The 13,173-nt window shown below is 48.3% G+C and overlaps 1 protein-coding gene across 2 annotated transcripts in view; it reads right to left on the bottom strand.

Annotated features, from left to right (window-relative positions):
- SCML4 (Scm polycomb group protein like 4) overlaps nucleotides 1-13,173 on the bottom strand; it is a 52,484-nt gene that overhangs the window by 27,910 nt on the left and 11,401 nt on the right. The window contains exons 3-4 of one of the 2 annotated variants that reach the window (XM_068677772.1): nucleotides 5,272-5,483; nucleotides 492-621 (exon numbers count right to left, since the gene is read on the bottom strand). In XM_068677772.1, coding sequence (XP_068533873.1) covers nucleotides 492-621; nucleotides 5,272-5,472 — 331 coding nt within the window. In that variant the 5' untranslated portion in view covers nucleotides 5,473-5,483. Of the gene's footprint in view, nucleotides 1-491; nucleotides 622-713; nucleotides 812-5,271; nucleotides 5,484-13,173 lie in introns of those variants that run through there. The other variant, XM_068677773.1, reaches the window with a different exon arrangement.

Below are 13,173 nucleotides of genomic sequence, written 5' to 3'. Positions count from 1 at the left end.
TCTTCTCATTTACGTCAATTTAAAAGCACTGACTTATGTTCCTTCTGGTATATTCTAAAATAAGCAAAAATAAAACAACAACAAAGCCTACCACCAGAAGTGACCAGGTCTGCTGTTGCTGTGAGCCTCTGGGGTTTAGGTGCTGGTTAACCCTGCCTCTGCCCGCCTTCTCCCATAGAGGTAACAGACGCTCCCTGTCCTGTCATTGCGACACAGCCGATGGGATTAGTGTCGGGAATAAACTGGTAATATTTATGGGATGCTGACGTCCACATTTCAAGAGGAATGGGTCCAAGGTCTGTACTGAACTTGACACATAGCTGTCAGAACACAGTCCTGCAGGACACGTCTGCTTTGTGCGACTGGCCATCAGTCTAATCGGGAAAAATCCAATTTCCATGAGCTCTGCTCGTTCTGGAAAACACAACAGATGGCTGACAGCCCGTGGGACCTGCTCACCCTCTTGCCGTGGTGCCTGTGAGCCTGCATACCTGTGAGAGCCTGTGGGGCAGCCGAGTTGGGGATGGTCGCTGCGTCCTGAGGGATCGAGCTAACATCAGGCTCCGGCGTGCTTCTCGGCGGAGAGACTGCTAAGGGAGTCATCAGAACACGAGACTTCAGCTGCAAAAAATAACCAGGGGGTGGGGATAACAAAAACATACACCAGGTATTCCAGTTTTGCTCTGCACGTGTCGCTCCCTGGGAGCTCCCACCCACGAGCAGTTTGCCACAGCATCCCCTTCTGCAGGAGCTCTGCCCTTGGGAGGATGCTGGAGCCCACAGCCTGGCTGATTTGCAGCAGGCAGCGATGCCTTCAGCTGTGGGATGCAAACATGATGCCACCCACGGGGTAGTTATTTACACCTGAGCAAATTGGGTGTAACACTCTAACAAATCAGAGCAACAGCATTTTACAGCCCGTTTCATGTGGGTGTAAATAATTCCCCCACGACTCGGAACGGGGCAGACCTGGGGTCTTTATCCACGTCATAATTCAGGGCTAAATTCTGCCCTTGCTTACAGAGGTGTAAATCTTGTGTAGATCCAGCGACACCACGAGGCTACTTGGGGCTGGCACCCGTGTAAATAACCTCAGACCGTGGTCCACAGTGTGCTGCTACCCAGTAGTAAATACAAACTGCTGCACCATTACAGTAATCTTCGTGACAGGCAGCCCGGCTTGGAGAACTGAAACACAGTGGGAATTTACAGCACGGCATCACCACGTATTTTAGGTAGAAATTAAGGCAGACCATTAGCTGCAGACCCAAACCTCCAGCAAGTTCTGGTGGAGAGTAGAGGTTATTTTGGTTAAAGATTTATGTTGTTCGTGATTTGTGGTTGCAGCTGTGTGAAATAAGCATCACTGCTTCAGTGTAAGCAAAAGCAGAAAACTGGGGAATGGAGAGGGAAGACTGCTGAACATAGTGTCACCCAAGAGAGACTTTTGTCATTAAATCTTTGGGATTTTGGACTATTCCCCAGGTCCAAAAGCAAGAGCTTCATTAAGATAGGATTGAGGGTCTCTCTTGCTTTCAGTAGCACAGGAGCATGTATGGGGATGGTACCTCTCAAAGCAAACAAAAATGCTGTCTTTGTTGAGTTACATGTGATTTTTGCCTGCCAGATCTCCACCAAGACCTTCTTAAACTTGCTGCTTTATAAAGTAGCCACAGACTATAATTTCCTTCAGAGCATCCTCTGTGGAAAGGTGGGCGCAGCAAGCCTGGGTGGAAATAAAGGTTTCATTTTCCTATGGTGAAACGAGTAAACGCAGGGAAATTTTGGGTAGCCCTTATGCTAGGCTTCTGGTCTTGATTTTGCTTGTACACATCTATATGCACATAATAAATATATGTATCTGCATATGTGTTGATGCATAGTGCACACACATTTCTACAAGTACATACATCTGTATATAGATAGATATACACTTGTACATGCATATAAATAAATATATCAATATGCACACACACCCCCATGGATAACAGGTCCTGGGCACCTCTGGCTGTGTGCTGCCCGTGGGGCAGAGGTTTGCCAGCCTCCATCAGGCAGCTTCCTCCACCTGCTCCTCGGCTCTCGGAGGCACAGGCAGGCTCGTGTTCAAGAGCAAACAAACAGAGGGGAAGGCTTGTGTAAGCTCCCCAGCTTGGAAGCCCCTTCTTGGCAGTTTGCTGGTGTAGCGAGCAATTTACTGCAAACTTAATTGCAACAGTATGTACTCTACAGCCTCTTGATACAGAGATAAATGCCATTTTTATTAGGAGTAGCAGACGATGTGCCTTCCTTCGATCAAAATAAAACAATGCCTGGTTACAGGAGATGGTGCAGCAGCAAACATGGCTTAAATATCTTCTGGACACCAAAATTCAGAGCAGTCCTTGTGTATCACTATGTTCATATCTCCAGATATTTACTTTAAAGTTTTCTTTTTCTTGGACTGACTCTTCTCTATCAAAAAGCCAACCCAACCCACCAGCTGACTGAGAGCTTGGCAGTAGAAAGCACAGACACACAGAAGTGAAAAAAAGTGGTGAAGTATAGGAAAAGGGAGAGCGAGGAGACAGAGCAAATCTGCCAGAGCGCTATGGGAAGTCCTCACAGTAAGGCACTTGAATCAGCTTTTGAATATCAGATGCCGTAAGTTTTAATATGTACAACATGAAATAAAAAAGGCACTTGCTCTAAAACAAGACATACAAGTAGAGCCCTGCCTTACAGACCTTCTACCATGGAAAAGAGACCAGAGGAAGCAGAAACAAGATGTGCCATGATGCAACCTGCCCTGGTACTTTTCTTAAACCATGTAGACCACAGATCTTCATGGCTACAAGTTCCTGTGCACTGGGTGTCCCTTGTCCTGACCGCAGGACAAGGCTGGGGCTCACCCTGTGCCCACCAGCCTCTCTCCTTCCAGCCAGGAGGGCAGAGGCACCTCCTTCTCACCTTTTCTTCGTGTCACACGATAGCTTTCTTCGCCACAGCAGCTGGTGCAGGGGAGTGTGCACGCAGCCTCCCACGTCCCCAAAGTGTTCGGCAGTGAGCGAGGCAGGTAGCCTTGAGGGGAGCGTATGAAACCTTGAAATTCAAGACCGCCTCATAGGATGGATGAATTGCTTGCAGGTGGTCTGTGCAGTCTTAATCCCAGCATCTCCCAGTCCCCGGTGCTGGTTTGTCACCATTAATTGTGACTTCCATCTTTCCCCTATGGGCACTGCCCTCTAACACCGCTCACACCCCACAACCAGGTGGCTCTGGGGGTGCAGGGACATCCTCCCCTCCTGAAGCTGCAGCAGCCCCTGGTGCCAGCTCCTGCTGCTTCCAGCCAGGGCAGCAATCCCAGCCCGTCCACCAAGCTATCCTGGGGCTGCCGGCATAGACCTCTTCCTGATGAGATTCAGACAGTCAGAAAAAATACTGCGTTTAGGGAAAATGTAGTGGTTTACGGCAGATAGCTCAGCATCAGGGACAAAATGATTTTTTTTTTTTTTTTTGGAAAAGCAGCCGATGAAATTTTATAACCGAAGCTGTGAAAAAATAAAGAGGAGAGTGGGGAAAAGGTCTCTGCTCTGTGGTGAAGAGTGATGAAATGTCAGTTTGGGAAGACACAGATATTTGCTTTAATATCAATGAAAACTGACAATGGGTCATCTGGCTATAAAGAGCATGTGATTATAAATGTCTGTTATTCACATCTCAGTCAAAATAAATTTAAATCTCGGCTGTAAATTCCTAGTTTGCTAAAAATTCAGAAGTATTTTTCCATCTGCTCTGTAATAATTCAGCTATCTGGTTGCTATAAAGAATTTGGTTGTCTGCCATTTGGGCATGGATTCATTTTTTAAAATGCGTCTAAGTCTCCTGGTATCTGAAAGTCATACAATTAGCGAGCTAATTAAATCAAGCTCGAGTTACCCATCAAAAAATGCAATCTTTGACTTGTGCTCTGGCAGTGCTTTTCATGGAGAGCGGTTCACTTCGGCCGAGCGCACCCTGCACAAAGGCTCCTCTCAGAAAAACGTTGCTTGGGCGTACAAATCCTGCAACGCAAATAAATAACGCGGGGCCAGATGCCTCGGATGTTACAGATCACAAGTGTCAGCTTCAGAAACCTCAGCCATCAATTATAAAAGCAGGCCTTGCTTCTAGCTGCCACTCACCGGGAAATAACATCATCCCCCCAGTGATGCCCGGCTGACTGGACGCTGGTCCGAAGCGCGATGCTACAGCAAATGTGAGCCTGAATTTTAGCTTCTCCTGCATACAGATGTGTGCTGGTTGGTGAAAACACTTTCTCTCACTTTTTTTTCAAGTTACAGATCAGTTGTAAATGCAGGTAGAAGAAATGGGGGGCAGCAGGACACTCAAGGGACACGAAGGCTGGGGTCTGGTGACGGGTCCTCATGCAAGGACACGGTGAGATTTGGCAAATCACTTAATCATCCCAGGGACTCAATTTCACCACCTCTCCAAGGTGTTATTATCTCAGACGTGGATGGTTTTGATCTAAAGAGCCTACAAGTGACCCAGCAATACCGATAATAGCTTAAATTACTAGGAGGAGCAGCTAACTGAAGTAAATCAAGTCAGATGTTTCCATCCCAGGTTTTTAACCTCATACTGAAGTGAAAAATAATGTCTTGGTAAGTATTTCCATACCCCACATTTTACAAAACTCCAGAGCAATTGCCCTCATCTTTGCTTGGACATGTGGTTCTCTTTTGGGCTGCTGCTGGGCAGTTTTGGGGTAATCCAAAGAGGGATACCGAGCCTGTTGCTGGGGCAGCTCTGCTTAGCCAGCATCACCTTCCTCTGACACCTGGCAATGACTGCTTTGCATCTGTCGCTGTTCCTGGTGAAAAACAGGAGTGTGCACTGCAAACATGCACTGTGCACCTACCTGGTGGTGGAAAGGGATGGAAAATAACACAGCGATTTACTGGCAGCAGGGCGTCTCGCTCAAACACAGCTCTTTTTCACTCCCTGGAGTAAATTCCCCTCCTGCAGCATCACGGTCCTGTCTTCCCACGGGCTGCAGTGCTCCCACACGTTATTTCCAAACACTTCAAATTAAAACATTTTTAAACTTCTAAAAGAAAAACCCCTCTATTTTTTCACCAGCGCAGGTGGAAGAGAATCTGGCTGCTCTTGTTTTCCTTGCATTGCTCCACCCAACACAGCCTCCATTCCTCCACTTCACCTGCGCTCCTAAGGCAAAACCCGCTACAAACCACAGGAGGAGGAGAAGGAGCGTGAAAACCACATATCTACCTTGTGCCCGGGCTTCCTCCCTCTCTTCTTTGGGATCTTCACGAGCGGCAGAGCCCCGGCCGGTGCGGAGAAGAGGTTGTGCACAGCCACCTTGATGGGCGCCGGCTGGAGCGGGGGCCGCCCTCGCTTCCTCCCCGCGATGCGCGGGGACTGCATGGCCACGGGGTCCCGGCTGGCGGGCGGTGGTGGGGAGGCACTCATGTGCCCAGGAGCTGCAGACAAGGCAGGAAAGGAGGGAAAGGAAAAGAGAAAAGAGTTTTTTTATTTATTTTTCTTATCGAGGTTTTTCTTTTCAAGGTTTTTCAGCTGGAGGCAGGGCAGCCGCGCTTTTCCTCGCGTTGTCATCTTGTCATTTATTGTTGATGGTAAAGCGGTGACAGGCGTGCTACAGGCTTCTCTCTGGGTGTGATTCACTGACCCCATTCAGCTCAGCTTCTCCAAAGAGAGACCAACCCCGGGTCATGCCCCGTTCTCTCCTCTGACCACGAGTGCGGTGCAGGGAGCTGGCTCAAGTGGCGAGGTTTCTGTAAGAGGTGGCTAATTGTGAATCCCACACTGGCAGGCTGACCCTGCAGGTGAGCTGATGAAGACACAATGAAGATGGTGATGAAGAGCTTTCCCACAGCCCTTAGATAACACCTTTGTGTCTCTGGTGCATCCTCACTTTGCCATCGCCAGCAAACTGGTGAGCAGCCGGCTCTGAGTTCAACATTTCCACCCTGCTTTCAGAGGGGTCTGGAGGAGAAGACCTCCTGCAGTCCCTGCCAGCCTGAACTTTTCTAGGATTTGGTGCTCCTGCAGATCCTTCCTGACCTTGGAGGTGCTACCAATATCAAAACAGGCTTCCCTCTGGTTTCCTGCACAGCGTTCCCAAGCGGGGAGGCAGAGCCTCGTGGGGGGACAGCACGGCTGGTGGCAGGAGGTAGCCACCCAAGAGGAGGATTGCCAAACCGTTCCTCTCTGCAGTGTTACAGCATCTGTTGCCGTGCATGCTAGTGGTGGGCTTTTGGATGTACTCCATCAAAAGCTGTTATTTCATCACAACTCCGTGCAGCTGATGAAGTTGAGCAGGGGTAATGGAGTGGAATCTGGTCCATTTCCCTCTGCCCAAGTTTTAATAAAGAAAACAAATACACGACCATACCCGGAGCAGCAAGGGAATACACAGCATTCTTCACAGCTCCTGGCGAGGGTCGCATGCTAACAGAGGTCAATAAAAAAAAAACCTGCAGAAATAGGTTTTCAAATGTTGGTTTGTGTAGACATCTGCTTTCCTGAGCGTGGGCAGAATACCAGCCCAGCCCTGGCCTGCACACATTGCTAGACAGAAGCCTATGAGCAGTTCTCATGCTTTTATGATAAACCTTGCCACATCTGACATTTTCAATTTCATGTTCCCTCAGGCCAGTGGTAAAGGAGGACTCCCTGCTTTACACTTTTACTTCTGGCCCTCTCGCTTACAGAGGACAGCCTGAAGATGTGGTCCAAGAGCATCCTTGAAGCTCAAAAAAGAAAGCAAGCAGAGGTTTGTTTATTACCACAGGCGAGCACAGATTTTTACAATACCTACGAACTCCAAAATCAAATTTGATCATTTCAGAAGCCAGCATGATCGGACTGAGCAGAGCTGACACTGCGGGCAGCAGAAATGGGGTTGTGCTCCCTTGTGGTGTGCAGGGCACTGCTCAATGGGGGCTCTGTCTGGTGGGAAGGGTCTGCAGCAGGGTATTCCCTGCCCCAAGGGTAAATACGTTTTGCCTGGTCACAACTTTGAAAGCATGACTCACTAAGAAATGATTCGCTCATTTGGGCTTGCCCATTCAGTAGTTTAGTGTCTGTTGTTGGAGGAAAAAAAAAAAATAGAGGGCTCCCAACCCTCAGTAAATACATTTATTTGTAATATACTACAAACAGATTTTTACAATAGCACTAGGCGTATCTGCTCAGATCAGACAGATCCATTATGTAGGACAGGAGTTACAGTTTGAATATAAATCTTCCGGTCTTTAACATCAGCTGTCTGAAACTCTCATGCAAACACTGGAGGTCTAACATCAGATCGGAAAAATCACTTTGTGACAAACCTACAGCACTTAATTTATTTATTTATTATTTAAATATATATATTTTTTTAATTTAATTTATTTTTTAATTTAATTTTAAATTTTAATTTAATTTTTAAATATAATTTTAATTGCCCAGGGACACTGTGGTTGTGTATTCGAGGTATACTCGGTCAGATCAGGAACGGGCTGAAAGCCCTCCAGGAGGGTCTGATTTTTACCAAATAAAAGCCTGGTGTGACTGTGGGGACTGCGGTTTCAGGGTTAAAAGCATCAAGCTCACCGCAGCAGGAGTCAAACGGAAAGGCTGTCTCTGTCCCGAGCATCACCACTTTCCTTCTGTCTACAGCTGCATGCATCTTCCTCCCCGCAGCGCTTTCTGAGTGATGCCCTCTGCCTCTCTCCCACCTCCCGAAACACCACGTCCCCTGGCTGGTACAGTACAGGCTAGCTGTGGGCAGGGAGTCGTGCAGGGAGGGGAAATGTGAGGATTATGCTGGATTTCACAGCCTGGCCGAGATCAGGAGGACCAGCTGGGCTGTGCATGCGTAATCTCAGTGAAATGCATTTGAGCTGGTACAGCAGAACCAAAAGTCACCTGCAGCACAGAAACTGTTGTTACTGCACTTAATTATAAGCCCAGCCATGACTTGGTTCTCATTTCTTTTATGCTAAGGGAAGTATGAGGACATCTTGGGTGACATCTGCTGTGCTGCTCTGCTGCGGACCCTGGAAGGCAAGAGTGCTCCCCCAGCAGCAGGGAAGGAGAGCAGACAAGTAAAATTCACCTCTGTGTCGTGGTGGGGGGTGACAGCGTGACCTCCTTTCACAGCCAGGAGAAAGCTCTTGGCCAGGCTGGAAAAACATGCAAACAAACTGTGAGTCTGCCGGAGAGATGGAGGCACCGCTTTTGGCTACCCTGAGGCCAGCGTTTCACCCCCAGCTTCACTGCCAGCAAAGCCCCTCTGGGTTTCATTGCCCACACAGCCTTTTTTTTAATGATTAGAAACTTTCCTCTCCCTTTCTCAATGTCCTGCTGGCTTCAGCATGCTGGAAACCCTCGAGGACAAGGCAGGGTTGAAGGACAGGTCCTAATTTCATGGTTTCCAGCTGATGGGGTGCCCTTGGGATGTGACAGCTGGGTCCCCCTTTCTGCCACCCCAGCAAAGTCAGGGCGTCCCCCCAGGAGGACTTTCCCCGGTCCTGCTGGAGGCAGCTTGTGTAGCTCTGACATCTGCCACCGTCTGTGCTTGACCCTGGGAAAGCTTGGTGGCCTCCGAGCAGGTTCAGAGAACCTGATGCAAATTAAGGGTGAATTCAAGGAGGCAAATTGCAGGCTGCTGCCGAAGGCACCTCCCCAGTTCAGGAAATTGCTGTGGCATGAATAGTTGGGGATGGTATCTGGGGATGGAAATCTGTAGCTCTTTGCCCTGTCCTTGTACTTTTCCTAAGGAACTAGCGTAGTGAAGCCTCAGCCTGACCTGGGTCTATCACTCTATACGTAGATTAAAAATAACAGCAGGAAACTGTTTTACATTTATGGCTTCTCTTCCCTTAATATAGGGCTAAACACAGGGTGACCTTTCCTTCTCCTCTCAAGCCATATGGTCTGGCAATTTCATTTCCAACCCTGCCTTCCTTATCGCCCCACCAGTTCCCAGGCAGGAGGTAAAGGGGATTGTGAGAGCTGCAGGAAGGGTGCTGCTTTGTCCCCAGAGGACCCCAAGCAGCCGTGCATGCACAGCAGGGTGTTTCTAGCAGCCCGAGCTTTGCAACCTGCTTGCCCTGCATCGTGTCTTGGTATCCAGGCTGTAAGACTGGCAGCACAGCTCACCTGGACTCAGCTGGCAAACGCAGCTGGGAGTGGAGGCAGCCACCGTGAGTTTCCTACTAAACTGGGGACTTTTGATGGACTGCAAAGATCTGTTCTTAATAAAAATAAATGCCTGTAATAAATGCAGCTTTTAACCTGCGCTCCAGTAACTGCGAGGGCTGAAGGTAAAAATATCACATTAAATTTTATGTCGGTAATTCCAGAGGATGATCATTTTAACTCGGTTTACACCGGGTCTAACGCAAACCTGTTCCTGGACTGGCACGGGGACGATGCATAGGGAAGGAGGAAACAGAACATGCCTTAAGCCAAAGCAAGGCGCAGAAGTGCATTCAGGGACACGAGGCATTACACATCTCTTAATCATGAATACCAAAGCAGCACAGCTTAGCACACGGAAGGTGTTTAGTGAAGCAGGCAGCAGGAATTTTTGCTAATGAAGGCATTGAACCAATATTGTCTGCATGTCTGGATGTGGCTGCCTAATGACTCTGTATGGAGAACTGCTTGGAGGACACTGCTTGAAGAAAGATGGGGATAATGTCCAGCCATGGCATGGAGTCCTTCGTGGCAACTTGCAGGGCTTCCCTCTTTCCTTGCCAATTGCCTTGGGAACAGAAGTGAGAGGAAACTGCTTCTCCGAAGAGCTCTCCTGCCCATTTTGACCACAGAATTGCTACATAAAAACCTTGAGACGGTCCAGTCAACACGATCTGAGCAGAAAGACCCAATTTCTTGAACCAATTATTGAAGAAACAACACACATATCTGTGCTAGCTGTGGGAGCTAAGGCTGGGATTCACCTCACCTTATTTCACAGCTCAGTTCATCATCTGGCTAGGTGTCCTAATTCAGGACTATATCCCATTTCTAAAAGTTGGGTCTGACTCACCTACTTTCGACCCAACATTAGGTATTGAAAAGACATATTTTGAGTACTTCCACCCTACCTGGAGCAGGGCTACAGCAGAGCCTATAAGCAGACACAAGGAGAAATGAATGTGCTTTTGTTCTGGGCTGTAAAAACACGGGTTTCTAATGAGCAGCAATCTTCTGTTAGAGCTGGTAGCTGTAGATCATTTTCTCCCTGCAGCACAGCAGAAATGTAGCTCTCTTTGATAACACTAAAAGTAGTAGCAGCATCCAAAGCAGCACACACCAGCATCCGTCACCGCACAGACTCTGTCTACCTTGCCCCAGAGCCATCGTCTCAGCCAGCACTGCTGGTGAGGGTGAGATGGGCAAGATTTCCTTCAGTGCCTTCATTCTGTGCCTGAGACACACACAGAAAAGAGGTGGTGTGCATTTTTTTTAGTCTACTTTCCCAAAGAATAAGAAAGTGTACAAACTCATTCACTCCCCAAGACTTTTGAACCTCTTCACTCATTTCAAACAGAATGGACGGTCAAGACAGATGAGAGCAAGGAGTGCAAAGGTTGATAGATGGAAATGTGGAACCGATAGACACGAGTCCCACATTTGCAGCCCTCCAGTTTTGACCACCTGTCTTGTGATATGCCAGAGGATGCACACAGGTAATTGCTGCAAGGGCAAGCACGTGGTGCGTATTAAATAATTTGCCAACGGATCCAAATCAAATGGAGTTCAAACAAGAGAACAAGAAAACATATTTTTACTCTTGCATTTGCATTCATTCCCAAACATGTCTGAATGCATCAGAAAGCCAGCAACATTTCTGCCACCTGTGGGTTTCTTTACACTCGTGAGCAGCAGTACTTCCAAGCAGAGCCCCGTGGCCAGCTCATTCCTTACTCCTGAGCAGAGATCTACATTGTGCATTTTCACTGCTGATGTGCTGGGGAACAGGGCACAACAGGAGTGGGGTCTGGGGCTGCACCCTGCCCTCGTCTCCCTCTCACATCTGGGTGCCTTAACAGAGGGGTAAGAAATAGGTAAGGAAGAGCACAGGCTTCTTCAAAACCCAGACAAAAAGCACTGATGGTGTCTGCTCCTTTCCTCGTTACCAAGAGAAAGAACAAAATGTTTCCCAGTGCCATCTTACAGCCTGATTTTTTATTTTTTTTTTTAAGTTCAGTCCGTGGCAGTGACAGAGCTGTCCTTGAAGAGGTGTTCCTTTGAAGGATAGCCCCCTGGTGACAGCAGGTAGGGCAGTGCTGCCTGCCCCTGCTTGCTCAGGTTTGCTTAATGAGCCAGAAGAACCTGGAAACCCTTGTGAGAATGGGACCCCCAGGAGCAGCCGAGGCCAGCCTCGCCTCTCAAGCTTACCTTTCTTCATTTGGCCTGACGTTTTTTGGCAGACTAGTAGCCTGTGGCAGGGAATCAGGGAGATGAGACTAAAGGGAGAAAGTGAGCACGGGCAGGGAGCACCGGAGGGAAGATGAGAGGATGGATGTGAGACGGCCACATGAGTGGCAAGGGTTGCTCTGCCGAGCTGGTCAAGCCACCTGTGAGCAGATCAGGCAGGAGAAAACAAAGCAAAGTCCCTGTCTCTCTTGTGAAATAAGGTGCAGCAGTACCACTGCTGATAGTGCAGAGGGGCGAGAAGAAAAATGGGGCCTGGACTCAGCCTACCACCTCGACAACCTGCAGGAGATGGTCGAGCTCCTCCTGCAGGTCTTCACTGCAGGCTCTTGCCCTGCCTCTCCTCAGGAGCATCTCTGAGGGCAGAGGGAGGTGAAATGGAGGCCTGCCACCTTCCTCACCTGCAGTCAGCTGAAGATACCACCTGTAGGCCCTCTGCGTGCGTCCCTGCTGGCCTGCACCTGGCCATTTTCAGTCCAGGACACAGCAACTTCCCCAGAAAGCAGGAGGGTGGTAATGCAGAGCACATCCCTCTCTTCCACCCCAACCACCAAATACGATTAACAACACCAGGATCCTCCAGCCTCAGTGTCCTTGGTTGAAACCCTGGATACTGGCAAAGCAAAGATGCCCAGGGTGTCTGTTTTTAATCAATTAGGTGACGCTGAAACCAATCTTTTCTTAAATACATGAATGCTTGTAGCCCTGATAGGACTTCAACCCACAAAACCGAGGCTGGTTCTGAACCAGAAGCAATTAACTTTAAATTGGGGTTTGTATTTTAGCGAGTCCTGCTTCACATATTCAGTCACGCAGTGGCTAGTTGAGACGGCCTTGCTTCTGATCACACATTTTGCCCGTGTGCTTTGCAGGTTGCTTTCCAGAGGTCCCCTCCTGCCATTAGCTTTGTTAGCAGGGACTTGCACAGCTAACAAGCCTACCCTCCTTGAACTAAAGGCTCACAAAGCAACCTTATTTATCTACAATCTTCAGACCTGTGAAGAAAGCCCCAACTTCTCTTTTGAATGCAGTCCCTTTCTTTCTCATCTTCTGTGCCTCACACAGAAGACAGAAGCTTTCATCACCAATAAGCCACAGACCCTCTCTGCTCTCTGTTAAATGTTCAGGGGCAAAGATTTGGAACAAATGAATGCAAAATGAGCAACATTTATATTATGGCCATTTCAGTTCTCCAGCTGAGTCTGTAATTGGCTGATACTCATATTTTTTCCCTCTTGCTCATCTGGCAGTACTCTGGCCTTTGCTTTTATAGCTGTTGGCTTTTTTTTTTTCCTTCCCAGTTTTCTATAGTTTTTGCAAGCAGTGTCTGCAAAAAATGGATAAGCCTCACAAAGGGGCTTGCTCACGTCCTAGAAGAATCCAGGTATCAAGGTAATATCCCTGAAATACTTCCAGTGTTTTCCTGAACCATCAATATATTGTTCTTCCTGTGGAAAAAAAATGAGTTTGATACTCATATTTAACAGAAAGAAGGCCCAGATACATAAGTCAGAGAAGGCCAATGTATTCAGGTCAGACGTAGGAAGGCAGGGAGGAAGAAGAGGCAATGTCCCTACACACTCTTCACATCCAGGGTTGGAAAGGAGCGATGGAGGTGGCCTCAACCCCACCTAGGCACCCCCAGTACACAGGAGCATGAAATTGGTCCCCATCACACTCAGGACTGAGCAGGAGTCTCTTTAACCACATCTATGCAACTAA

Source organism: Anas acuta, chromosome 3, assembly GCF_963932015.1.
Source record: "Anas acuta chromosome 3, bAnaAcu1.1, whole genome shotgun sequence".
NCBI lineage: Eukaryota > Metazoa > Chordata > Aves > Anseriformes > Anatidae > Anas > Anas acuta.
The sequence above is the reverse complement of the archived record's forward strand: the minus strand, read 5'-3'. Positions and strand labels throughout refer to the sequence as shown.